At 54.1% G+C, this 25,808-nt stretch overlaps 1 protein-coding gene across 2 annotated transcripts in view; it reads left to right on the top strand.

Annotated features, from left to right (window-relative positions):
- The window catches only part of Col17a1 (collagen type XVII alpha 1 chain), a 43,411-nt gene extending 18,258 nt beyond the window's left edge, over nt 1–25,153 (top strand). The window contains exons 14-54 of one of the 2 annotated variants that reach the window (XM_021640226.2): nt 421–582; nt 953–1,033; nt 1,826–1,870; nt 2,637–2,852; nt 3,351–3,584; nt 3,924–3,953; nt 4,286–4,312; nt 5,128–5,154; nt 5,261–5,323; nt 5,839–5,943; nt 6,603–6,665; nt 7,231–7,266; nt 7,799–7,852; nt 8,092–8,127; nt 8,571–8,606; nt 9,245–9,307; nt 10,218–10,253; nt 10,496–10,567; nt 11,408–11,434; nt 12,301–12,336; nt 14,294–14,329; nt 14,560–14,640; nt 15,605–15,640; nt 16,239–16,316; nt 16,779–16,832; nt 16,969–17,010; nt 17,178–17,231; nt 17,799–17,858; nt 18,451–18,501; nt 18,955–19,077; nt 19,584–19,721; nt 20,171–20,236; nt 20,647–20,787; nt 21,198–21,287; nt 21,384–21,494; nt 22,011–22,157; nt 22,403–22,762; nt 23,281–23,418; nt 23,665–23,727; nt 23,859–23,939; nt 24,256–25,153. In XM_021640226.2, the coding sequence (XP_021495901.1) occupies nt 421–582; nt 953–1,033; nt 1,826–1,870; nt 2,637–2,852; nt 3,351–3,584; nt 3,924–3,953; nt 4,286–4,312; nt 5,128–5,154; nt 5,261–5,323; nt 5,839–5,943; nt 6,603–6,665; nt 7,231–7,266; nt 7,799–7,852; nt 8,092–8,127; nt 8,571–8,606; nt 9,245–9,307; nt 10,218–10,253; nt 10,496–10,567; nt 11,408–11,434; nt 12,301–12,336; nt 14,294–14,329; nt 14,560–14,640; nt 15,605–15,640; nt 16,239–16,316; nt 16,779–16,832; nt 16,969–17,010; nt 17,178–17,231; nt 17,799–17,858; nt 18,451–18,501; nt 18,955–19,077; nt 19,584–19,721; nt 20,171–20,236; nt 20,647–20,787; nt 21,198–21,287; nt 21,384–21,494; nt 22,011–22,157; nt 22,403–22,762; nt 23,281–23,418; nt 23,665–23,727; nt 23,859–23,939; nt 24,256–24,308 (3,452 nt within the window). In that variant the 3' untranslated portion in view covers nt 24,309–25,153. The remainder of the gene's footprint in view (nt 1–420; nt 583–952; nt 1,034–1,825; nt 1,871–2,636; nt 2,853–3,350; nt 3,585–3,923; nt 3,954–4,285; nt 4,313–5,127; nt 5,155–5,260; nt 5,324–5,838; nt 5,944–6,602; nt 6,666–7,230; nt 7,267–7,798; nt 7,853–8,091; nt 8,128–8,570; nt 8,607–9,244; nt 9,308–10,217; nt 10,254–10,495; nt 10,568–11,407; nt 11,435–12,300; nt 12,337–14,293; nt 14,330–14,559; nt 14,641–15,604; nt 15,641–16,238; nt 16,317–16,778; nt 16,833–16,968; nt 17,011–17,177; nt 17,232–17,798; nt 17,859–18,450; nt 18,502–18,954; nt 19,078–19,583; nt 19,722–20,170; nt 20,237–20,646; nt 20,788–21,197; nt 21,288–21,383; nt 21,495–22,010; nt 22,158–22,402; nt 22,763–23,280; nt 23,419–23,664; nt 23,728–23,858; nt 23,940–24,255) is intronic. The other variant, XM_021640227.2, reaches the window with a different exon arrangement.
- The last annotated feature ends 655 nt before the right edge of the window (nt 25,154–25,808 follow it).

The following is a 25,808-nucleotide window of genomic DNA, read 5'->3' as shown; positions in this document are numbered from 1 at the left end:
GACCTGATTCCTAAGCAAACAAGTGATGTGGTAGGCATGGAGTCTCTGTGTTAGAGTGCAGAGTGTCAGGGAGTGGGCAGCAAAGGCCTCGCCAAGATGGTAGCACAAATCTGTCAGATTAGCTTAAGGGGGGCGGGTGAAGGAGACTTCTGCAAGGTCAGGACAGATCCTGTGTCTACAGGTAGGGAGGCAGCCCGACAGACCAGTCACCCAGCACTGCTGACATTGGCCTAATGTCGGGATGGCCAGACCTAGCTGGCAGGGTCCCCAAGATGCTCCGTAGCACTGTGGAAAAGACCAGTGGACCCCATCCACACTAGTGAACCTCCTTTCCTTTCTCTCCCCCTTCCTCTTCGTGCCCTCCCTTTCCTTCCTTCTGGCATCCTTTCCTTCCCCCTCACCCACTTCTGTCCTCTACAGCCTGCACCACCAGCGTCCAGAGTGACGACCTCTTGCATAAAGACTGCAAGTTCCTGATTCTGGAGAAAGACAACGTACCAGCCAAGAAGGAGATGGAGCTCTTGATCATGACCAAGGACAGTGGGAAGGTCTTCACCGCCTCCCCCGCCAGCATCTCTTCAAGTACGCAAAGCGTGGTTGGCATGGGCGTCGTAGTTGGAGTGGGCTTCAGAAGGGCAGATAGCGCGCATGCCTGGGAGGCCTGGGATTGGGCCGAAATGCCCTTACAGGGTATTTTGAGCAGATTTAGTCATCAAATCATGGCGATGCTGTTTTGATGGAAAAATACCCGCCTGGACCTGCCTTGAATGCAGATAAGCCAGGAAAACTCGGGAGCTCCCACAGGGAGTCTGTGGGCAAAGGGAGTCTAACCACATCCCTGGTGGAGGAGATTAACCCGGGAAACCTGGCCTCACTTCCCACCAGGCTAAGTGCGGTCTTCCCAGGGAGTGTGGGAGAGGGTGGACCAGATTATCACTGGTTCTGTGCACAGCTTCTTTTTCAGAAGACACCCTGAAGAAAGAGAAGCAGGCAGCGTATGCTGCGGACACCTGCCTAAAGGCAGACGTGAACGGTAAGGCGAGCGACCCTGCAAACCCAACTTCAGCAAGGCCGCGCCTCTTTTCTTTGTCTTCCGGGACCATGCCGCTCAACGTGGGGTCTGCTGGCAGCACCCAGCAGTGCTAGGAACATAGAACCCAACCCTCCCCAGGCTTCCTGGGTGGGAAGCTGAAGCTTTAATGAGGGAGTGAACTCGTGTGTGTAGGTGTTCGTGTGCGTGTGCGTACATGTGGGGGAGGTCATTGTGAGGGGTACATGTGTGTGGGTGCACTCCGTATGTATACATGTGGGGGTCACTGTGTGGGAGTACATGTGGGGGTGTACTGCATGGGGTTTCATATGTGTGGGGGTACATGTGTGTGTGTGTCACTGTGTGGGTGTACATGTGTGTGGGTCACTGTGAGGGGAACTGTGTGGGTGTGTGCTACATGGGGTTTCATATGTGCGGGATGCACGTGTGAGGCAGGGGGACACGTGTGTGGGGTCACTGTGGGGGTGTACATGTGGGGGTCACTGCATGGGGTTTCATATGTGTGGGGGTACATGTGTGTGTGTGTCACTGTGTGGGTGTACATGTGTGTGGGTCACTGTGAGGGGAACTGTGTGGGTGTGTACTACATGGGGTTTCATATGTGCGGGATGCACATGTGAGGCAGGGGGGACACGTGTGTGGGGGTCACTGCATGGGGTTTCGTATGTGTGGGTGCACCCTGTGAGGGTACACATGCGGGGGTGGATGTGGGGGTGCCCTTGTGTGTGATTCCAGTCCTCACATTCAGCTCCAACCTTCTGTATGTACTTTTAGGAGACCTAACTACCGTGTCCACGAAGGGCAAGGCCATCTCCGCAGGTGAGGGAGAGTGGAGGGGTCTGGGCGGCCAGCCGTGGTGAGGGGGACAGATGAGGGCCCTTGCCTGGAGCCAGGGCACACACGAGCTACCCAGATCTGGCCTCCTAAAGGCCTAGAAGGGAGAAGGAGAGAAAATAGGAGTGGGGGCTGGAGAGATGGCTCAGTGGTTAAGAGCATTGGCAGCTCCTCCAGAGGTCCTGAGTTTAATTCCCAGCAACCACACGGTGACTCATGACCATCCGCATAGGGACCTGGTGTCCTCTTCTGGCGTGCGGGTGTACGTGCAGACAGAACACTCATGTACATAAAATAACTGTGTGTTTTCAAGTTTGTGGTACTAAGGGTAACTCCAGGCACTGTGGGAACCACAGTGAGCCATGACAGAGAGGCCTGACGACCAGAGCACGTAGGTTACACGGGCATTGTGGCAGATGCTGGTGGCACTCAGCCCTGGAGATGTTTTAAACCCTAGGCGGTGGGCTGCGTCCTCCGCTGAGTAAGGATCTTGTTTCATTCCATTCCATAACCATTTTCTGAAGCAGGTCATCTTTGAACCTCACTTTATAAAGCGTCACACGCGCTCACAGGGTCTCACACTGACAGCCAAAGCCTGGGGTTTTCAGACTTCCTGTCCAGCCAGATCCCTGTGTTCATGAAAAGCCGCACATAGACTCAAATCCTCCTCACCCTCCCCACATCACCCGTTTTGAGGGGAGCCAGGCCAGGGACCTCCTGAATTCAATTCACCCTCCCCGTTTCTTCCCAGAAAACCACAGCTATGACCAAGGTGGTGGCGGTGGTGGAGGCAAAGGCGGCGTGGGTGCTGGCAGCGGCAGCGGCGCTGGTGTCAGGGGCGGAGCGTGGGGAGCCGCACCTGCCTGGTGCCCCTGCGGGTCCTGCTGCAGCTGGTGGAAGTGGCTGCTGGGCCTGCTGCTCACCTGGCTGCTGCTGTTGGGTCTGCTCTTCGGCCTCATTGCTCTAGGTAGGTGCCAAGGCCACCGAGCCCAAAGTCCCCAGCCCCTCCTCCCCTTCCTGGGGATGGGAAACCATGGGTGGTGCTGCGTGTTGGAGGCCAAGTAGCTGGAGATTGCAGACGTAAGCCCAGTTATCCCTACAGAGGGCAAACAGCCCCTCCCGGCACCTGGATCAAGTCTGGAGGTCACCGTGCAGGGCTCTGGGAACCTAAAGTCCTGGCCCCACCCCAGGGCCCCTTTTATAAGGCCACTGCCCTGTGGTCTCTCTGCCTTTACCCGGCCTGAGCAATTCCATCTCTTTCCCTGGCATCACTTTCCACCTTCCAGAGAAAGGGGAACCAGCTTTGTACTCAGCTTGGGTGGTGACAGAGCCAGGTATCCTTGAAACGCAGGAGAATGTTGGCTGCTATTAGCCATAAGGATTGTCTCTGAAATATGTGAAGAAGCCCCCCAGACGCAGGGCCCCAGAGCAGTCCTCACTGATGGCCCATGTGTGTCTGTCACAGCGGAGGAGGTGAGGAAGCTGAAGGCCCGGGTGGATGAGCTAGAAAAGACCAGGGTGCTGTACCATGAAGACAAGACGGAGAGAAGCAGCAAGGACCGCCTCCACGGTGATGCACCCAGCCTGGGACCTGGCCTAGGCATAGGGCCTGGCTTAGGAAAAGCTGGGCTGGATGACTACAGCCAGGAGGCCATCTGGCTGTTCGTAAGGAACAAGCTGATGACAGAGCAGGAAAACGGTGAGAACAGGCCGGGAACAAGGCCGGCTAGCCCAGAACTTTGGGTCTGGGGGGCCTTACACCTGTCCTGGGAACACTACACAGCCTCTCCCCGACTCCCTTCCTATCCCTCCAACACCCTAAGAGGCCAGAGGGAGCTGGGCTGGGATCCCATTTCACTGCTGGGAAAACCGAGTCCAGGAGAGAATTGGTTAAGATCATTGGAACACCATGGGGGTGGGGGAGTGATGTATATTTCTAATGACAAGCATTTGCCTCTTCCCACCATCCTATTTGTGTGTGTGTCTGTGCACCTGGGTGTTTATGTGTAACTGACTCAAGGTTTACTCTTTCTTGTAGGAAATCTCAGAGGAAACCCTGGTCCAAAAGGTACTGGAGTGGCCCGAGCCTTTCCCCTGCTCTCATTCCTGCAGGGGAGGCATGTTCCCCTGGGATTGGAATCCTTTCCCATTGTCCAAATGGGAAGCACATATACCTTCTAATTGTGTATCTGTCTGAAGTTTGATTTGACTCTGCTGTCAGACATCACAGTAGGGTTGGGAGTCTAGGCCCCATGCAGGAGAAGCCTATTGGTCTGTGCCTGGGTGTCTGTGACAGGGCTGGCGGGACCCGGCCCCTCATGTTGATTTGTGGCTCACACAGGTGAGAAAGCGGCTCTTGGTTATTATACTGGCTTACAGCATCTGGCTTTCTGGTTTTAGGTGACATGGGAAGTCAAGGCCCTAAAGGTAACTATTCCAAAAACAATTTACCTTAAACGTTGGGGAGATAGGGTGAGCAGTTAAAGCAAGCAGATCACCCCTCAGGCTGAGAAAAAAGCAGTTCAGCAAGATGTAGTCCGTGCATGCTGGAAAAGGAGGCTTCCAGCCCCGTTGCCCCTCACTGGATGCAAAGCAGCCTTCTTTGCCTCGTTTCACTGAGAGTCTCGTCAGCTCCAGTGTGGGGAGGAACTACCCAAAGACTCTGGGCCCCTCTCGGAGTCTCTGATTAAGTGGATGTGGATGAGCCCAGGAACCTTTTGTCTTTATCACCCCAAGGGACTTTGCACCCGGGGGTGCCTTCCATAAGAAGCACCATTCCAGCTGAAAGACCTGCCTCTCTCCCAACTCCATTCTAACTTACCTCCCAGGCAGGAATCGCCTTCCTCCCTTTGTTTGCCACCTTCCCTCCTGTTTAACTTCTCCATGGTTCCCACACACCGCCAGCCTCAGCACACACAGCCTGGATCCCTACATGAATCTAGCTCCCAGGACCCATAGGCCTACATTCCTCCTGACCATGCTTCAGATGGTGGTTCTGGAGTCCCTCACCGGATGTGGCAGATGATGTACTCCCGAGTGCATCTAAGCTTGAGAAAACATCAATTTTTCACTATAATTATGTCCCAGACAACTCCTGGGGCCTAATGATACAAGAATGTATTTGTAGTTTTAGCAATTAGAATTTAACTGGATATATCTGCTCCCTGAAAGCCCCATGTGAATCCTGCTAATGGCTCCTTAGGGGAACAGGCCAGGTCTGATGTCTCCTTTTGTTCCCACAGGAGACCGAGGCCTTCCTGGGACTCCAGGTGCGTAAGCTGCAGCGACCTCCCGTGCTGTTGGTTTGGGCATAATCAGTCCTAACTGTCAGCCTCCAGAGGAAACAAAGGCTGAGGTCTTCTTTTATATCCACAGGTATCCCCGGGCCCCTGGGCCACCCTGGCCCAGAAGGACCAAAGGGACAAAAAGGCAGCATTGGTGAGAGACTCCTTCTCTGTTCACTTGTTTCCTCCTTGCTCTTTTCTTAAGCATTTATTAAGTAGATCCTGTTTTAGAAGACAGCAGTGACTTCAGCAGAGAAGGATGAGGAGTTAATTGGGAACTGAAGAGGGAGAGGGTACCACATGTGTAAGACCCAGATGCACATTCTAAGCAGAGGGGGCAGCTAGGGCCAAATCCCCAAAACAGATTCAAAGACTACCAGGTGGATGAAAGCTAAAGAGGCAGAAGTGGCCAAGGGCAGCAAGCCACGTGGGGCCTCGAGGCAAAGCCAGCATAAAGATGCCTTTTCTTCCCAGTGAACTGAGAAGCAGCTGCAGATTTAGGGCGGAGGTAGGATGTCACAGGTCACGCTGGTCCTGGGTTGAGCAAGCAAGAGGAAGAGGGACAACAGCGGCCTAGAAGAGGGTCTGGGCCACCGTTCTGCTGAGGAGAGGCCTCTATGGGCTATGGCATGGGACCCTAACTGTGAGGTTGGTCATTCCCATCTTCAGGAGATCCTGGCATGGAAGGACCCATAGGCCAGAGAGGACTAGCAGGCCCCATGGGCCCTCGTGGCGAACCTGGGCCTCCCGGGTCTGGAGAGAAAGGAGACAGAGGTAAGAGGTGCCACCTACACGGAGAGGACTAACTGCCTCCGTCCTTCCACCTGCAGCTCCCCCTTGTGGCAGCATTGGCTGAGCACTTGCCGAGGTGGATGGTGGGAGCACTGTCCTAAACCCTGTGGAGACAGTGACTAATGAGACAGGCTACTGGAGTCTGACCCAGAGCTAAAAACAGGCTGTGGCTTGGGGGATTACCCAGAGAGACCTTCCCAGAGAGGGTGAGGAGCAAAGCCAGGTCAAGGTGACCTGGCAAAGAGCAGGAGAGCTGGGAGCGCAACCAGGTGTGGGGTGAAGCTGTCGCCTTCCAGCCTTTGGGGCGGGGACTCAGCAGGACAAAAGGCAGACCGCTGTGGGTTAGAAACCTAGAGCTTCATGGGCTGAGGAGGTTTTCAGGGCAGCTCCTCCAACCATGAGACAGGTGTCATGGGGGGAGGGGTTGCTCAGGTAAAGTCCCTGTGGAGCCTCTGGTATATTTGTTGAGTGCTTTCTAGGACTTCATGGAGGGTATTGCTGATGAGTGGCCTTACCATGAGAGATACCAAATGGTCCCTGGTCCATTGGCAGAGTGAGAAGCCTTCCTTCCAAATGTGACTGCCAGAGCATGGGGGTAGGGGAGGGCACTTTCTCAACACGTTTCTTCCATTTCTTCTCAGGGATTGCTGGAGAACAAGGTCCTCGGGGCCTTCCTGGTGTCCCAGGTTCTGTGGGTCCCAGAGGTATGTCTGGAGGGCCAACCCAATGTAGCAGGGAGGGGCCACATTCAGAGAAGCAGGTCCCAGTCTCCCCAAGAGCACTGGTTGGTAGCCCCAGATCTATACAAGATGTCCACAAGTGTTCCTCCACAAAGGAGTGCTGCGTGTCAAGGCTGCGGCCACAGTTTTGGCCTTATAGCAGGGCTTGGGACAGATTCCTGTTTCTGTTGAGTGGCCACGTTATGTGGTGTCGAAGAAATTGGATGGATTATACCAGAAAGCAGATGTTCTCCTGCTTTGACTGGGACCAAAACACACACATGAAATGCAGAGAGTGCTTGATGCCCGGCCGCAGCCTCTCCTCTCCACCCCTGATCGAGGCTCAGTATCCTAGGGAGAAGCGAAGGTCTCTGGACCCTGCCAAGCTGTGGCCTCTACAGCTCGGGTCACCGCTGGGCCCTCTGGTACTGTCCTGGCAAGGACCAACACTGCCCTGAGAATGAGCTCCTTGCACCCACCCTTCACTCGGGGGTCAGTTGTCCCGGCCAGTACTTGGCCTTCTAACAACTGTCTCTGTTATGTTGCTCAGGTCCCAGTGGCTCTCCTGGTCCCCAGGGCCCCTCAGGTCAGTGTGCTGCTCTTGTAAATATGCGTTGCTTCTGTGGTAAAGAAAGGAGTGTTAAGGGGAAAAACCAAACATTTTAAAACAAAAGAAGCGATTATAGAGATGGCCTCCCAGACGTACGAAAGTCCGCAGTATAGTCTGTGGCCGAGCTTGGGTGTCCTGGTAGGCCCTGTCCTAATCATTTTTGGACTGGTGTCACGTGCAAGACCTCCCAGCAGCTTCCCCAATAGGAAGCTCCCTTCCTGCCTCTGTGTTGTCCCATAGATGGACTGATAAGCCATCCTGCTACCCCGAGAGCTGTACCCAGGATCCCTGTCAGAATCCTTTAGAGCATTCTAATGCCTGAGCCCGCTGACTGGCAGGGACTAGAGTGGGCAGGAGCATGGGGAGATGAGAGAGTCTGTGGGAGCAGCCCTTGACTTCTGCTTCAGGGTGTATGTGCATCTGTGTGTGTGTGCGCACAAGTATGCACGCGTGCCTGTCCCTTCCAAAGATGGGATGTCATCTATCTACATGTTTTCTCATTGGGCAGGCTCTATGGGTCCCCAAGGGCCCCGAGGTGAAGTGGGACTTCCTGGTGTCAAAGGTAAGCTAGGAGAAGGGACAAGGAGGAAAAGCACTCTGTGGAGACCGCTCATCCAAGAAGGAGGTCTGGGAGGTTCAGGGTTCAGAGAGGGTCTGGTGGACATGACCCACAAGCTACCAATGCAAGGCGGGTGGGGTGAAACCAGTATTGGGGGGAAGCTGCCTTCAGAGACAGACATTGACCCTGCTCGGTCATCCTCCACAGGGCTTTCTACAATAAGGTGTCTGTCTCCCTTGCAGGTGACAAAGGACTCATGGGATCACCAGGACCCAAAGGTATACTGCTTCCCTTGCTGCTCTGTCATCATCGTGGTCTGCTCCTTCCCTAGGCACAAGTCACAGCCTGTGTGGACAGCCCAAGAGCACATGTGACTCTGGCTCCGGGGCTCTGGGAACTGAGAGTTCATTCTTCCCCAGCTTCTCAGGGAAACTGAGGCACAAAGAGGGGAAACAAAGTTCCCACACCACATAGTGGGCTTCGTGATGGTGAGGAGGCACATTCTGAGGTGTCTGCCCAGGACACCTACATACACCACAGCAGGGAGTGTGGGGAATCCGTTTGTGGGTGGATCATCTCCTCCAGCTTCATCTAAGCACTGACTCACCAGGGTCCTGCTGCAGGAACCCTGCAGGCCTCCATGTCATGAGGGGAGCCGGCTTTCCTTGCTCATAACTCAGGGTTCCTCCCTGACCTCTGTGTGTGTGGTTTTTTTTTTTAGGTGACCAGGGTGAGAAAGGACCCAGAGGCCTCACAGGTCAGTCCTACCCAGGAATTTAACCCACTCATGACCTCTTAAGATCTAGCAGTCCCCAGACATGGAACAAATACAGAAGGATGAGACAGAATTTCTGTCTCAAAACCCTCAAAGCACTTACAATCTGAGAAAAGCCCCGACAGAAAACAAATACCTGGAGGACAGAGGCTAAGCATGTGTCTAAATGCAATCCATGTAGCTACAGACGGCGTCTGTTTGATACAGAGGCTCTAGCTGGCTTGGGTTCTCTGGGGGACTCTGGCTGAGAAAATTAAGAAGCCGCTCCCAAAGCAGCGGGACGTGTGCACCGCTAGCCCTCTCCGCTGCTCACCTGCCAACTGCACCGGTAAAAGGAAGCTAAGAGTAATAACGCTTTGACCGCAGAGGGTAGCTTGCTCTCTCTAAGGAAGTCAGACTCATACACGTGGCCCTCAGATCCGCAAGGTTTCTGGGTCAGTCCCAGCCTGCTGTTTATGAAGGGGAGGGGTAGGTGGTTCCGACCTCAGTGGCAAAGCAGAGATCGCCGCTCTTAGATCCTCCCGGGGGGTGGGGAGGGGAGACAGGCACACGCATGTTCCTAGTGGTGGAAGGTCGCCCACCTTGTCAGCCTCCAGCGGCCGGTCCTTTGTTCTTTGCAGGGGAGCCTGGCATTCGAGGTTTGCCTGGAGCTGTGGGCGAACCTGGAGCCAAAGGCGCGATGGGTAAGTGTCCAAAGGCAGATGACAGTCTGAGCTGCGCCTCCTTCCTGGGGCTCTCTAGATGCAGTTTTCTGGAAAATTCTCACTGTTCTGGAATAGACATGTCCCTTCTTCCCTGGCTACTTCCTGTCCACTAAGGACAGACAGGGGTTGAGGCTCTGTGGTACTCCACCCCGCAGGGATAGCTTCAAAGCCAGATCCAGGCCTTTGATCAGCTGAGGTGCCTAGGCCAAGACAGGGAAGCTCCAGGGAGCTTGGCCTCAGCCTTGAATCTCACAGAAACTCAAGCCCCACCAGTGGAGATGTGACACTCTCATTACCACTCACTCACTAAGCATTGATGAGTGCCTGCTGTATGCAGGACAAGCTACTGGGAAGTGGCATGCTTCCTCTCCTGGAGTTACCACAAAGCCTGTGAGTGGTGACAGGGGCCACGAGAGATTGTTTGAGGCCTGGAGGACCGAGGAAGGGGCATTTCAGACATTCCTAAGAAGTTAGAAAGCACTTAATCATGACCGCTTTGGGAAACTAGCCATGCAGACCTGCCACGGTGTAGCTACTGAGGCAAGTCCTACAGGGGCCCCACTTTAGAAGGAGGTTAGGAATATGCTTAGAGCAGAGGCGACAAGGACCTGGAGGACCTTCACTTCCGGGTCCTCGGGTAAATGAGGCAGACACTGCTTGGCTGGTGCACTGGGGGCAGGGTGAGCCCGGACCATTGCCAGCAGGGAAGGGCTGGCCCGGGAGGAGCTGCAGGAAGGAGGCCACGTCAGGGGTATCACAAAGACAGGGCTCCGAAGGTTGGCAACCACAGTGGTTGCTGCACAAGCCCTCCACCCAGGAGGCCATGCGCTCCGAGCCTGGTGGAAGGCAGACAGACTACCCAGCAGACTTTACTTTTCTGCTTCACCAGGTCCCGCTGGCCCTGATGGACAGCAAGGCCCCAGAGGTCAGTCACTGCGCTGGGTCGTCATTCTCACCAGCTGCCCTCGTCCACCCCTCCCTGCCCCTCCGTTGCTCCCAGATGCATGCCTGGCCCTCCATCCTAATGACAAAGAGGCATGCAGCAGTCTTGGTCATGGTGCTTCCTCCTGCCAGTGCTACCAGCATACCTCTGCTCCAGAAAACCCACTGGCTCAGAGGTGCTTTCCCAAGGGAAAAGCATTCCCATTTTTTTCATGCTCTCTGCAGGTGAGCAAGGCCTGACAGGAATGCCTGGAACCAGGGGCCCACCAGGACCCTCTGGAGACCCAGGAAAGCCAGGTAATGGGACAGGAAAGGGAAGCCACAGTCCCCTGAGTGTGTATGTGTGTGTGTGCATGTGTGCGTGTGCAACTCCAGTATGCTCCGGTGTGTGTATGCACTCTTGGGGATGTGGTAGGTTCACGGATGCTTCACTGTTTGTGTGCACGAGCCTTCTCCCAGGGCCCTCGGCAGCTCAACAGAGAACTCAAACAGCAAGATGACATTTCAAATAGAGGAATTAACAGATGAAAGCCAGGAGTTCTAGAAAGGGGCAAGAGTGCTCTTAAAATTGCAAGTTTGAATTCAAGCTCAGTATCTTGCCCAAGTTTTTCTGTCTCCTCTTCTGGGGCTATACCTAGGCCTTCATCCATACCTACCAATCAGAGAGGAGAGGCCTTGTTAGCATCTCCACTGAAGGTGAAACAAGAGCAGGTCTGGGGGAAGAACAAATCAAAACCAGACAAGGTGACCATTCCCCAAGACACTGGGGACACAGCAACCCTGACTCCATGGTTGGTGCCTAGGTGAACTGTAATGGAGGAAATGATGGCAGCATTTGGCATTGTGGGGGGGGGGGCAGATTCCTGGCTCTCCTTGTATTCCTGAAGCATCCATGAGCCCATATGTACTAAGGACCATTGCCCAATGGAGCACTGGATCATTTCACTGCAACACTCACAGAATTGCTCTCTGCCCAGAGATGTGAGGGCAGAGAGCACTCCCACTGTAGGACGTATCCTCCTGTAGCCTCTGACCTCCTCACTGTCATGCCCACCAGCTCCTGCAGGCCAGGCTTGTGGCTCCTTGAGAACAGTCCTTAACCCTTCAACTCTTGGCCCTGTGTCTTTTTTCCTGCAGGTCTCACAGGACCCCAAGGACCTCAGGGTAAGTCATCCAGTCCCTCCCACCTGACATCGCCTGCCAGGCCACACATTTTGGACAGTGCCTCTCTAGTTACAAAGCCTGTCCTTCCCTCTCCCACCTCCAGCAAAACAAGCTCAGGTTCTGCCACGGTGAGTCCTGAGAAGCACCATAAGAAAACACAGAGAGAGAACAATCTAGATGACATTCTGATATCAATGATGTCAGATCCTGTTTGTGCTGTGCCCTGGCCCCCTCTGGTGCAGGAACACCGAGGAAGGACACTGCTGGCTAGGAATTCTCTAAGGTTCCCCTATGGCATGGAGGGAGTGTGTGCTCCCCTGCCCTCCCGCTGGCTCTCGGGGTTTCCTCTGGAATGATGGCTGCATTAAAGCCCAACCAGTGAAATCTATTCCAGCTTAAGAAATCTTCATCCTTCCCAGCCCCTCACTTTCTAAAGACAAAGATAGTGAGACCAAGCCTAGGCTGCACAGAGGCTGCGGCCGCTGCTGTTGCTGCTGCTGCTGCTGCTGCTGCTGCTGCTGCTGCTGCTGCTGCTGCTGCTGCTGCTCCTGCTCTGGATGCAGCAGGCCCTGCAGCAGTTGACAGGGAGAGGAACAATGACAGCTTTGTAACCTAGGGAAACGGGAATTCCCCAAGGCCTCTATCTGCCTCCACCAAACCTTGCTGTGCCTCCGTTTCCCAGAGACAGGCAGGGTTCTGGGTGACAACCCCACTCCCACTCCAGGTGGCTAAGGCAAGGACCTGAGCGAGGCCTGCTGCTTCAGTCAGGCAGCTGTGCGGCCACACTGAGTGGCAAAGTGCCAGAGAGAGGAAAGGGAGGGCAGACATCCAGAACTTCTGGGCTGACTTGTGTTTCATCCCATCAGGACTTCCTGGTAGCCCTGGCCGACCAGGGCCTAAAGGTACGTGATTTTTTTTCCAGTAAGGTTTTTTTTTTTTTTTTTTCATCAGTCGTTTTTACAGCTGGGAGGGGTTGGCAGGCAGGAGGCCTGCTCTGACCAGAGCCTGGACCAACAGTGGCATCTAGTGGCTCCAGCGAAGGCTGGGAGAGCAACACTGGTTCTGAGTGCTCCGGCCCGCCGCTCTCTCTGCATCCGTCCATCCTCAGGCCTCCAGGTCCTCGGGCAGGACGCTAGGAAAGGAAGCTGGCTTGCACCCGAGCTTTCCAAGCCCTTGTCTGCCTTTGAAACACCTACATTGCTCCTAAAACGCGCCTGTCCCCTAAGCTCCACCCCCAGCGGCATATGGCTTTCTGAGACTGGAGCCGCCGTTGGCCTACCCTGTCCCAGGTGTGACTGAGGACACCAGATCTGAAGAAACAGCTCTCTCCATAGGAAGGAAGAGATGTTTGAACCCCACTAAGGGTCCAAGTCAAGGGACGAAAAGGCGTCTGGTTAGGGCAAGTCAGCGCCACGTAGGCACAGAGTGACATTCTAGTTCACCCGCCCTGAGCAAGCCGAGAAAACAGGCTGCTCAGGGACACACACTCGTTTCTGTCCCTATGTCCCCATGACCCTGAACCTCACTACCCTGACCATCACAGTCCCTCACTGTCCCCCTTAGTAGGACCCTAGGGGGAAAAAGTTTTTTAAAAACTATTATTTCCAACAAGCAGTTAAGCCAAAAAAGATCTTTGGCTGAATGAGTGGAACCCTAAACTATGACAGCTGAGTTCTTACTTCCCCGGCTAGTGACTCTCTGTGGCTTTAGTAGGGCTTTTAGTAGAGTTGGGGGTACCACAAACCATTCTTCTGTGACTTCAGACCAAGGGGACTTCGCTGAAAGAGATGCACTAGAGTCTGGCTGCTACTAGAAAGGGGCGAGAGTGCTCTTAAAATTACAGGCTTGAGTTCAAGCACAGTATCTTTCCCAAACCTTTCTCTGTCTCTTCTCCTGGGGCTAGACCTAGGCCTTCATCTGTGCCTACCAATCAGAGAGGAGAGGCTTTGTTAGCAACTGTTAGAGTGCGTTCTCACAGAACCTCCTCCTGCCTTGGCCTTGACCTCCTGCTGGGGAATGTGAGCAAAGCCCACCCTTTGCTCTCCCTGGGAGGAAGCCGGAGCTACCCTTTCACTGTGGGGCTTAAGAGTGTCTGGAAGGAAAAAAAAAAAAAGAGTGTCTGGAAGGATCCTGGCCAACGGAACTTCTTTTTTTAGTTCAAGGAGTAAATTCAAACATGCCAGGCAGGCTCTCTAATACCGACCCTGGCTCCCAGCCCCAGGATCCATGCCCAGCTCTACTCTTTTGCTGTCCTCAAGCCCATCTACCCCATGGATTGTCAGTTAAGAGGTGCATGAAGCGATGCATATGTTTGGGGACATTTGCATCCCGAGTCCTCTTCCTGGAAGTCCTTCATTTATACTTGTATTTTTGTCACTCAAGACCAATGGCATGAAAGAACTGTGACCCTTTATGTAACTCAGGATGGCCCAGGTTTGCCCATTGCCAAAACCCTTTTCAGGGTGCCCAATCTGTCCTGTCACCCAGCAAATTAGAATTCACACGTGAGATCATGACTTTTATTTACCCTTTTACCTTCAGATAATTTTCTCACCTATGGCCATTACAGGAAGAAAAGATGGATTTGGGGCTGAGAATGAGTCTTGTGATAGCACCATTCTGGCCTCATGGGAAGGCAAACCCTTCCACAGCCTCCCAGGAAACCCCTTCTTTGAAGGATGGCTGATGCTCTGGACCCTGGGTCTAAGTTGAACAATAAAATGCTCAGTGTGCCCTAGGCTCCCTTGGTTATTAAAATAGCATTGGCTTGAGGGCAAGGGGACCACAGGTGGCCCTCAGATACAACTGGAAACTTTATAAAGGATTTATCCTCTTGCCCACCCTTCCTGTCTTCCCCAGGTGAACCTGGCGCTCCAGGCAGAGTTGTCACTTCAGGTAAGCAGCCAGGACGGCTCCCTGAGTTCCATCTTCCTGTCCTATGTGGGCCATCCTGCCCCAGTGTCAGCCGGTGGGCAGGTGCTTAGGGTGGGACAAGGTGAGCTCTGTGGATCAGCACGGGATGAGAGGCAGAGGCTCCTGCCTGCCTGGTCCAAGGCCTCCTGGGGTGCTGGCACCCCTGAAGGGGAGGAGTGGGGCTCAGTGTTCCATCTTCCTTCTGTTTCCAGAGGGATCATCAGCAATCACTGTCCCCGGACCTCCCGGACCTCCCGGTGCCATGGGACCACCAGGACCTCCAGGGACCCCAGGTCAGTCTGTTTGCTTGCTCTGCCCCCTGTTTGGCAGCAGGCAGTGGATGCCATGGATTCCAGCCACATTTGTTCACATCCTGACACCAAGAGCAAGAACTGTGGAAAGAGAGAAAGGAGGACCCCAGAAAGCCCACACTCATGACAGGGAGTCCACTGACCCTCTCAGCATTCACACACAAGAAGCTGAGACCCAGAATGGGCAAATTACTTGCCTAAGGTCACACAGCCAGCAGACAGCAGGGGAGGGTTCAGTCCAGATGTCTGTCTCCAGAGCCTGTCTGAGCCTTCAAGAACGAAGGCCCCTGAACTCTAGTTTCTTAGAAAATATTGCAGCAGGTATCTGGGGCAACCCAAATGCCAGTGCTCAGTGAGGAGAAAGTACCCCCAACTCATCCAGCAGCGTGAGATGCCTGCAGAAATATGGAGGAAGGCTGTGAGGAGGTAAAGGAAGTTGACTGTCAGGGTTAAGTGTAAGCTCTGTGGTTACAGCTATGTTCTTACAAAATGGGAACAAAAAAAGAAAACTGCTGAAATGAAACAAAATGCTTAGGCATTACAGAATTGTGGTTTTTCCATTTTTCAAAAATACCTGTTGTCTTGTTATATGTGTTTTAATTATTAAAATTAAGTATATGCAAGTGTGCTCCACTCTAAGCAAGCATGCTCCAGTGAGTAGTAAGTGTTTAAGAGACCTACATGTCCCCAGCCAGTAAAGAAAGTATCAAAAGAGACAGCCCTGCCTAGCTGGAGGTCCCCTTCCTGTCCGAGAGAGTCTTACACGACCTCTGGCTGCTAAGCAACCATTATGTAGCCAACTAGCCCACACTCTGGGAGAATCCCTGTGTGTCCCCAGGTATCTGCCCTTTCCTCAGCTTTTCATGTGACCCTGGGGGCAGGTGTGTGTGTGTGTGTGTGTATGTGTCCGAGTGTGTGATTTAGTCTTTTCTATAACTGTTTGCAGGTCCTGCTGGCCCTGCTGGTCTCCCAGGACAGCCAGGTATGTCACACCCTGTAACATCACAGGCTGTGAGCAGGGTCAGGGGGACATTCTTTCTAGGTGGGGCTTAAGTCCCCTAATTTTAGATAAAGGGGGGGATGCATGCTTTGGAAATAAACAGCAGAGCCTTCCAGGGGCCTCAAAAAGCCTCCAGCTCCTCTCATCCCTCCCCATAGTTCTGAGAAGATCCTATTCCTCACGTTGGAAGGGCCTAGGCTCTATGGTGTTCTGGTCAAGGTTAAGGGCACCATATTCATAGGCCTTGGGCTTCAGACAACCAGAACCTGATAATTAACGTGACTGTCCAATGATTTGTCCAAGTATCAGGATGACAGTGGGCTTTTGAAAAACTGGGCCAAGTGGCCATGGCTTTGACCACAGGCAGAAGTAGCAGCCATTGGTACCCTGACCCTGCTTTCCGCTCACCTGACTTTCCTTCCTCAGTTCAGCTGAAAGGCAGCCTCTCTTCTCTAAGACCCGCCCTTCTTTGATTCGGCCACACCCTCCCTCAACTAGGCCCCACCCTGTATCTGTCCCCACCCCACAGGAATCCTCTGCGGCAGGTAGTGTGCACCCTAACTCTGTGTCCTCCCCACAGGCCCACGAGGCGAACCAGGAATTGCTGGTGACTCATTCATAAACAGCGGCAGCTCCATCTCCGAGGTCCTGTCTGCCCGTGAGTGCACCACCCTCCAGGACAGGTGTCACCGGGGAGGGGATGGGAGGGATGACAGTGTCATCAGGGCTGGGCAGCTGCAGAGTCTCATGCCAGAAGGACCATGTGTCCTGCTCTGCAGTGAAGGCTGGTAAGAGCAGCAGGGTCTGTCTGGCGTGAGAGGCACAGTCACAAGGACCAGAAGGTGCCCGGAGTTGCCAGCTAGAGACTCAGAAGTGGGATGGAGCTTGGGCTGCCTGACACTGAAGTCCAAATTCCCACCCACCACTCCACGCCCCCATACCGTCAGTGTGCAGTATCACCCTGCTTCTGAATGGGGTGTCTCGGCAGATGGGGTCCTAGAGGGAGCTGTGCAACCAGGGCTTGGATTGCAGACCAGAGACTAGCCTTTCTGGTGAGAGATCAGGAGCATGATGAAGAGCCTGGCCACAGCCTTCCATTTCTATTTGCTTCTCTCCACAGAAGGTGTTGATTTACGAGGTCCCCCTGGCCCACCTGGACCACGAGGGCCGCCAGGTAAGAACTCACTGATATTTGGAAGGTGGGGAGTCTTGAGGGCCAGAGGACATCAGAGGTTTCATGAGGAAACCCTGATCCAATCCTCAGGAGTCAGTCAGCCCCCTAAGGCCAGCCCTTTCTCTTCCTTCTGCAGGGCCTTCCATCCCAGGCCCTCCAGGACCCAGAGGCCCACCAGGTGAGAGCTGATCTCCTTGCTAGGAGGGGACAAGGGCAGGAGAGGTGGAAGACAAGGAGACCCACAGCCCAGAGCCCTCTGTGCCGAGAGCGCTCCTGCCTCCTCACCCAGGCGGGGCCCTTGACTCATCTGCTGGCACTACTGAGTCCTGGGCCTCTTTTCCCTAGGGGAAGGTGTGCCAGGCCCACCAGGCCCTCCAGGACCTTTCCTGACTGACTCAGGTAACATGCGGGCGTCCACTCGCACCTATCCTTACCTCAGACCTAGCTTGACTGTGTTCTCAGCAGCGCTCTTCTTGACTGGACCTCCTCTACACTTCCTGCTCCTGGCTTTTGAGGGGAGAGTGAATACAGCATCACCCTGCTACTTGCTGCATGTGGGGCAAATATGCCAGCCACACTGGGAACCTGGCTGGAAGGAAGAGCCAGCTGTGCCCTTGGTTGCTGCACTCAGGGGTGGGGGATTTGATGAAGAGAAAGGATGCAGGCGGGTGCACGCATAGCACAATGATGTTAACAAAGAAACGGAGGAATAGGGAGAGCAGGCATTAGGCAAGAACTTGTCCCTTGTAGAAGATCCATTCGTCCACTCAGCCGCCCACTTACCCATCTGTCTAACCAGCCATCTCTCCATCCATTCATATGCCCAATCTTTGGACCATGCAAACATCTGAACACACATGCTTACACATGCACACACATACAATAGATGTTGACGGAGCCTATTGCCCAGGATGGTGCTAGCTGCTGCTTCTCAGAGGCAAACTCCAACTATTTCTTTCCTTGCAGAAACCTTCTTCTCTGGCCCTCCAGGCCCCCCGGGCCCTCCAGGTCCCAAGGGAGACCAAGGTGAGAGCAGTATCCCCTGCGCAGCTCGGAAGCTGCAGCACGTGGTGGGAGTAGGAGAGGGGCAGGGCGATGGGAAACTCTGCCGACAGTCTCCACCTGATCGACTTTGTGGAAGGAGATACCTCAGGTTCCCTCTGGAGCCCCCATCCCCGCTCACGCTGGGCCGGGGGAAATCACACTATCTGGTGGTAACAGTCTTGTACAAGGCCTCCCAGGCCTCAGAGGACATCAGGGTACTTCAGAGACAGTCTGGGGTAGGGGTGAGGTGGCAAGAGCTGACCCCTCAAGAACTCTGAGATGACTCAAAGTGCATTTGGTCCACAAAAGTAGATCAGAGTCAGTGTGGAGAGCTAAGTATGTACAAAGGTATGTGTGTGTGTGTGTGTGTGTGTGTGTGTGTGTGTTACTGTTCAGAGAGGGGTGCAGGCCCAACAGCTGTGGCTCTTAGGAAGCCTTCCCAAAGGCGATGTGATATTTGCGAGCAAGACTGTAGACATGGAATGTTTGTTGAGCCGCCCGCTAAGGGTGCTGAACTTACCTAAGGGGCTGCCTGGAGAAGAAGGCACACAGAGCTTCTCTGTTTGGATTGCAGGTGATCCTGGTGTCCCAGGTACTCCTGGCATCCCTGGTGGACACTCGCTCGGTAAGAACTGAAGGAGAACAAAGTTCCCCTCCTGTCCTCCAAGAGGGGCCGATGGTTCCAATGAGGTGCCTCCGCTTGTCTTCTCATGTTGACTTGGTAGCTCCACAGAGGGCCAGCATGAGCTACCTTTAAGGAAGCCAAGGGATTTGGGGGATGGGAGGAAAGATGCGTGCAAATCCAGAGTCAGCTGATTGTGTTTGGGACCCAGAGGATGGAGCAGGCCCCAGGAGCTACGGGCGGCCTGAAAGGAGGGAGGCTGTGAGGCAGGGAGCAGGCTGCTGAAGGAAAGGAAGGGCAGGAGGTCTGGCCTGGGGAGCCCTGTGTCTTGCAGATGTGGCTCTTCTGTTTTCCACTGACCCGTTTCCTGTACAGAGAAAGCCTCCAGGCCGGCAGGGACACGGGGCCCTGGCCTGCCCTAGAGTGAAGAGTCAGCACGCTTTCTCTTCTCTGCAGGGGGATCGTCCAGCACTATGTACATGCAGGGCCCCCCTGGGCCCCCAGGGCCCCCCGGGCCTCCAGGCTCCCTCAGCAGCTCTAGCCAGGATATCCAGCGCTACGTTGCAGAGTACATGCAGAGTGAGTGCCTCGTCTGTCACCCACACCTCGGAAGGGAGACGAGGACGCTGGAAAAGGGGCATTGGGGTAGTAGGCTCTGCAGCCAGGCCCACCCATGAAGCCTGGCCTGCAGGTCAGAGAGCTGACTGACCAACAGACCTGTCCATACACATGCCTCACCTTCCTCCTACCTGGAGGTCTATATGCTCATATCCACATGCATAAAAAGGAATACATGCATGCACACGAGCACTTTTAAATGCGGTCATGCCCCCTCCCATCCCTGCATACCGGTGATAAGTCAAACGGATGGCTAACTGGAGTCTTGTGAGTCCATACCCTCATGGACAGCACAGCCCTTAGCCTCACTTTCTCTGTCAGCAGCAAAGCAATCCAGGCTCCCTGCTGGCCTTGGCTCAGGCCCTGTGTGGGCCAGGACAGGCCTGCTCTCCTCCACCTGTGATCACAGGGAGGCCTTACACTCTTGGCAGCGGGCTGGGCTGCTTCACTCATTCCTTTGTTGGCAGGTGACAACATCAGGACTTATCTCTCTGGAGTTCAGGGTCCCCCAGGCCCACCAGGTCCCCCAGGGCCTGTCATCACCATCACAGGAGAGACTTTCGACTACTCCCAGCTGGCAAGCCAGGTGGTGAGCTACTTGCGGGGTAAGTCCGTCACAGTTGCTATGCTCTTCTGCCCTCTTCCCAATGGGTCATCCTTGTTCCCGGGACCATGCCTCTTAATCCACACTTGGTTCCACCTTTCTCCTAAACATCTAGCCGTTGACTCTGCACTCACCAGAGTCGGGCCCCAGGGCCCAGCTCAGCAAACGCTGGGCCACACTGGAACAGAGGCATGATAAGGGCAGGCCTGCAGAGCATTTGCCCGGCAGGTGGTGTCCAGTAGGAGTCAGGCTAAAGCATAATCGAGAACATGGCGCTCTGAATGAAAAGCCAGCCTCCCCTTCTGGCCTCTCCTGGCCTTCTGACTAGCCAGACATGTTCCACACATTCGTTTCAGCCAAACACAATGACTAGCTGACTTAACCTTTCGGTCTGGGTGCAGAGGGTCTGCTCCAAGACCAAGGAGGTCAGACAAGGTCTTCTTCCCACAGCATCGGGCTACGGTGTCACTTTGTCCTCTGCCTCCTCCTCGGAAGATATCCTGGCCATGCTGCGACGTGAGTCACCTACGGGGTTGACTAAGAGCGGGGCCTCTTTGCTCTCTTCTGACCTCACTTGTTGAGCACAGGGGTCCCCTGCTTAGCTTTTGTAATAGCTGCAAGTAAGAGGAAGTCCTCTGTGGCAAGGAGGCACTCACTCACTGTTCTGTCACAAATCCATCAAAAACAGGAGAGTGAATCTCCCGTCTTCCTTCACTGCAGGCAGCTAGAAGCAGCCTGACTTCCCCTGCCCAGTGTGTGTGTGTGTGTGTGTGTGTCTGTGCGTGCGTGCGTGCGTGTGTATGTGTGTGTGTGTGTCTGTGCATGCGTGCGTGCGTGCGTGCGTGTGTGTGTGGAACTCCCGGCTGTTATTGGGAACCAGGCTGGACCACTGGGCTACTTCATAAAGCATACCCTCTCCTCTCCAGGGAATGATGTGTGGCAGTACCTACGTCAGCACCTGGTGGGCCCTCCTGGTCCCCCAGGGCCTCCAGGAGGCAGCGGAGACGGGGCCCTCCTGTCTTTGGACTACGGAGAGCTGAGCAGACAGGTTCTCAACTATATGTCAAGTGAGTGGCATGGAATGAGGACTAGAGCATACAATGCCACTGAGATGGCCCCGCCCTCCAGCTGCACTGACCCTTATAGAGGCAGCGGCCTCCAGAGCTGCTCAGAGAAAGAGCAAGCCCATAGCAAAGGAGCACAAAGCCAGCATTCCCATGCACCGATGTGCACATTCCACACCCAACAGCTCTCGAGCCTGTGGACCTGTGCTCTGCTCAATGCCCTCCCCTTTGGGTGCCATGGCCCAGACTGTGTCTGCATCTCACTTTTCTCCATCTTCCCACCATCACCCTTTCCCTTCCTCAGATCCCATTTCTGTCCAAACTGCTATCCACCCTCCTCCCTGGCAGGCCATTTGTATCTGTCCTCCCCTGTCCCTCATGAGTCCCCAACAACTTGGGACTTTGTTCCCCAGGTTCTGGGATCAGCTTTGGACATCCTGGCCCACCGGGACCCCCTGGCCTGCCAGGAACATCCTACGAGGAGCTACTCAGCATGCTCCGAGGTAAGGACAAGCAGGGACAGCCATCCAGGTTTGGGATGGACACGGAACCCTTAGCTCAGCCTGTGACTGACTCCTTACTGCCCATTGATGTCCCAGGGTCGGACTACAGAGACATCATTGGACCTCCAGGGCCCCCAGGGCCACCCGGGATGCCAGGCAGTGCATGGTCCAGCATCAGTGTGGAGGACCTCTCATCTTACTTACACAGTAGGACACTAGGGAGCAGGAAGAGAAGGGCAGAGGGCTGCAGCCTGATCTTGAGGGCGTCCCCAGTCCTCGCTAAGACTGACATGGAATCAATGTGCCATTCCCCAATGGAGCAGGCATTAGGATAGGTTCTGGGGCCCTGGAGAGGGCCACATGAGCCACAGCAAGGGAAGAAATAGGCAAAAACAGAGCTCTTAACTTGTAGCCCTTACAGAACTCAGGGGCCATGGGATCAGTCATGTAATAAGGGTTTTGATGCCTGGTGGTGATGGTCTAGGAGGAGGCAGGGTGTGGTTTGAGCAATGGAAGGGCCCCTTGGAAGCAGCCATTCCCAATGATGCCAGAAAGAGACAGCCTAGGCCTCCTTCTTTCCCCTCCTGCATGCAAGAGGCCCACTAGACATCTGCCACTCTCCCTCCCCCTCCCCATCTCCTTCACCCCACCCATGGGGGCCACAGAAGGCCAAGGCCAAGCTCTGCCCAGGACCCTGACCTTCTTCCTTCCTTCCCCTCACAGATGCTGGCTTGTCCTCCATGCTAGGCCCTCCAGGCCCTCCAGGGCCCCCGGGTCCTCGGGGGCCCCCAGGTGTCTCAGCAGCTCTGGCTACCTACGCAGCTGAAAACAGTGACAACTTCCGCAGCGAGCTGATTAGCTACCTCACAAGTAGGTGCCTTGATGCTGGTCTCCCCCGGGAACCCCAGACCTTCCTGTCCTATGCAGACGGCACAAGATTGCCGGCAGTCCGGACAAACCGACAAACCAGTTTTTTTTCTCACTAACATTCTTCTGTGCATGTCCAAGGGCCTCAAAGTGCACTCTGTCACTAAGGGGTGTTAAAGCTTGAAACTCCCAGCTCCCGAGCCTTTTGTCCCCCACAATCTGGGCTAATGCATCTTCCTACCCCACAGGTCCTGATGTCCGCAGCTTCATCGTCGGCCCTCCAGGCCCTCCGGGGCCACAGGGACCACCTGGAGATAGTCACCTGAGGGAGAGCTACAACTGGGGTAGCAGCTCCTCAGCCAGACGGGGCACTTCCTACGGCTCTTCCACAGGCGTAGGGGGGGCCAATGGAGGCTCCCTGGGTGAAGGGGGAACCTTTGGCGCAGGAGATGGGGGACCCTATGGTACTGACATTGGCCCAGGCAGAGGCTACGGGGCAGCTGCAGAAGGTGGCATGTATGGCCCCGATGGCGGGTCATTCCGGGCTGGCTTCACTGGAGACCTGGATTACAACAAGCTGGCCGTGCGGGTGTCAGAGAGCATGCAGCGTAAGTTGGGACCTGTGAACCTCAGGGGGGAGGAAGATGCACCCAGCGTCGACACTTCTCAGACCGGCCCTCACTTTTTATGTACCTGGGCTGTGTAGACAGCAGCTCTAGAATCAAATGGGACCGGAAGAGAGGAGATCCCAACCTGAATCTATACCATCTCAATGTAAGGGACCCCAGTACTGACCCCTGAGCTATGGGGAACACACCAAAGGGCTTGGTGCTTTGCTTGGAACAAGTCTGACAGTGACAGCTTTTTGACAGGACTTGTGGAGCTTGTAAGCCGAGATGTCCTTTCTCCCTGTAGCTATCAGCACAGTCCTGCAGCCCAAATGCCCGGAGGACTTGCACAACAGGTCAGGCCAGAATCAGGCGAGCAGAGAAGGAAGCTGCAGGGCTTTGGCCTGGGGCATTTCATGTAGTTTAGCTGCTTTGAGTGAGACAGTCTGAGGATACTCCATCTCTGCTGAGGCCCCCGTGGCATCTGCTTCCTACAACCGCACCCCGCTATTCTGCAGGTCAAGGTCTGCTACAAGGGATGGCCTACACTGTCCAGGGTCCACCAGGCGCACCTGGGCCCCAAGGCCCTCCTGGCATCAGCAAGGTCTTCTCTGCCTACAGCAACGTGACACAGGACCTCATGGACTTCTTCCGGAGTAAGCGTATCTCCATTGCATTGCCAGCCCTACCCTGCCTGCTTAGTCTCACACGGGGCCTGACATACAAATACCAACCTGATACTCTTTTCCCAGTAGCCGAGATGCCAAACCAGCAGGGCCTAGCTCTGGTTCCTCCTACAAGTCTAGATTCCACCATTATCTGTGTGGCTCTGAACAAACCACTTGACCTCCCAAGCCTCAGGCAAGCACTAGTCTCAGGCTAGATTCTTTCCTTCCTTGCAGCTTACGGAGCGATCCCAGGCCCACCTGGGCAGAAGGGAGAGGCGGGAACCCAGGGACCCAAAGGTAGGTGGCAGTGGGGATCATGTGTTACACCCGCCTCTTGCTGAGAAGCAGTACTTCAGCTGGTGCTGCACGGTGCCACACTTTCAGCTCTGTACCCATACACTAGTGTCATACCCTCTCTGTCCTTCTAGGTGACAGGGGCCCTGCTGGACCACGAGGTCCTCCTGGGCCACCCGGCCCTCGAGGGAGCAAAGGAGAGAAAGGAGACAGAGGTAAGCACTGGCATTGTGGCTTCTGAAGTTCCAGGGTTCTGCAGAGAGGCTAGCCTGAGCAATTCAAGCAAAAACTAATGCAAAAAAAAAAAGGGTGCTGTAGCTGGAAAGGAGGGAAGAGCAGAGCTTCCACAGAGGGAGAAAGAACCTGGTAACAAAATAGGGTAAATAATTTGAAAAGTGAGAGAGAAACGGTTTTTACAAAGGATTAATCTTTCAAGCTACCTTTTAGCTATCACTGTTGGCTGGTATCACTGGTCCTACTAAGGTCATAGGCCATGAGTTATTTAACCCCTACACATCTTTGAACTTTCAGGTGACCAAGTCTACATGGGGAGGAGGAAGAGAAGTATTGCCACCAAGCCATAAACTGCACTTGGCAGAGGCACCAGGTTCTTGGACCAGTTCTTGCTGTGCGCTTGGGTACCCATGTCCAAGGGTCCCCAGCAGGTCAAAACTGGAATTGGCCCACATCCTGCTGAGACCAAGTCACCTAGCAACACTTGTTTTAGTCTGAACAAAATATACACATACAGAAAATTCAAGGACACATAATCTGAAACAGCTCCATTGGTTGGGTGGACCTTCGGAATAGCTACAATGTTTACTATGAGACTTAACCTCTGCTATGTAGATCTGAGCTCCCTGGCTTCTTCAGCACTTAGCTCAGCCTCGACCTCAGAAGCCAGCCAGTTACATACATGTTGGCTGAGGGGTCTTGGAGCTTTGCCTAAAAAATGAGCCCAGAACAATGGAAAATGGGAATGAGGGCCTCTGTGGGGGTGACGTGATGGGAGACATCTGGCTAGTTACAAAGGCTATGCTGTCAGGCTCTTCCTCCCCTGTTCACCCCACATTCTCCAGTCACAGAAAAGAAGTGACACTCTCAAGTGAGGAACTCAGAAGTTCCTGGAAGGAGGTGACACTGCAGATAGTTATCACAGTAGAGATGCCAGTCACCTTCCCACTGGCTTACAAAGCCTGACTGGTCGTAGCTGTGGCCTGTGCCCACAGGTGCATGCCACCACACTAGACCACAGCAGACAGGACAGAGGGGCAGTGGCAAGGAAGGAAGAGAGGATCTGAGGAAACAGGGCTTCCACACCTCCGGCTCTGCACGTAGGAAATGGCACAGAAGACTGGGTGCAGTTTGTTCTTAAGCACTTTTCACTGTCTACAAACATTTGTATGTAATCTGTAAGATGAAAAATCATTTCAATTGTAAAATTTTCAATTAAAAGTTTTTCTTTTTTAGTACGTTTACTATGAATCGTGAGGAAATTAGTTTAAAAAAAAAAAGGAATCTGGGTTAAATGGGTCTGAGTCTAACACTGTATCACAAACACAAGACGATTGGCTGTATTTTAGACCCAGCCTTTAGCATTTTATCACTGAAATCTCTAAAGGCAGGCTTTTTATCTGAAGCTACTGGCTCAATCTGGACCCTCTAGACAGTTGGTTTTCTCTAAGTTCCCTAAAATGGAAACAAATTAGCAGCTTCTTTGTGAAACTGATGTATGACAGGTGGCCAAACATACAGATCAAGATGTCTACCAAGGGGAATGTACACGTATAAAATGCCAAAAAAACTTGCACGGTAAAACTAGAGTCTGCACTCGGGCAATGGCAATTTGGCTGGGACTTTCAACTGCTGAATAATTAGGCATGGGGTAACCTAAGTCCGCTTCTACATCTGTACTCTTCCAAGCCTGGATTTACTTTTCTATGCTCTCTCCTGAGTACCTCACATATCATCCTAGAGAAAACACACAATTTAGTTCCACTCCATCAGCAGCTGCGAGCCAAGCATCAAAGCGCCGCTGCGTGGCCTTTTGGCTGCCCTCGAACATCAGCATGAGAATATTTGCA

The sequence above is a fragment of the Meriones unguiculatus genome, chromosome 1 (genome assembly GCF_030254825.1).
Source record: "Meriones unguiculatus strain TT.TT164.6M chromosome 1, Bangor_MerUng_6.1, whole genome shotgun sequence".
Classification (NCBI taxonomy): Eukaryota; Metazoa; Chordata; class Mammalia; order Rodentia; family Muridae; genus Meriones; species Meriones unguiculatus.
Note: the sequence above shows the minus strand (reverse complement) of the source record. Positions and strands in the feature narration are given on the sequence as shown.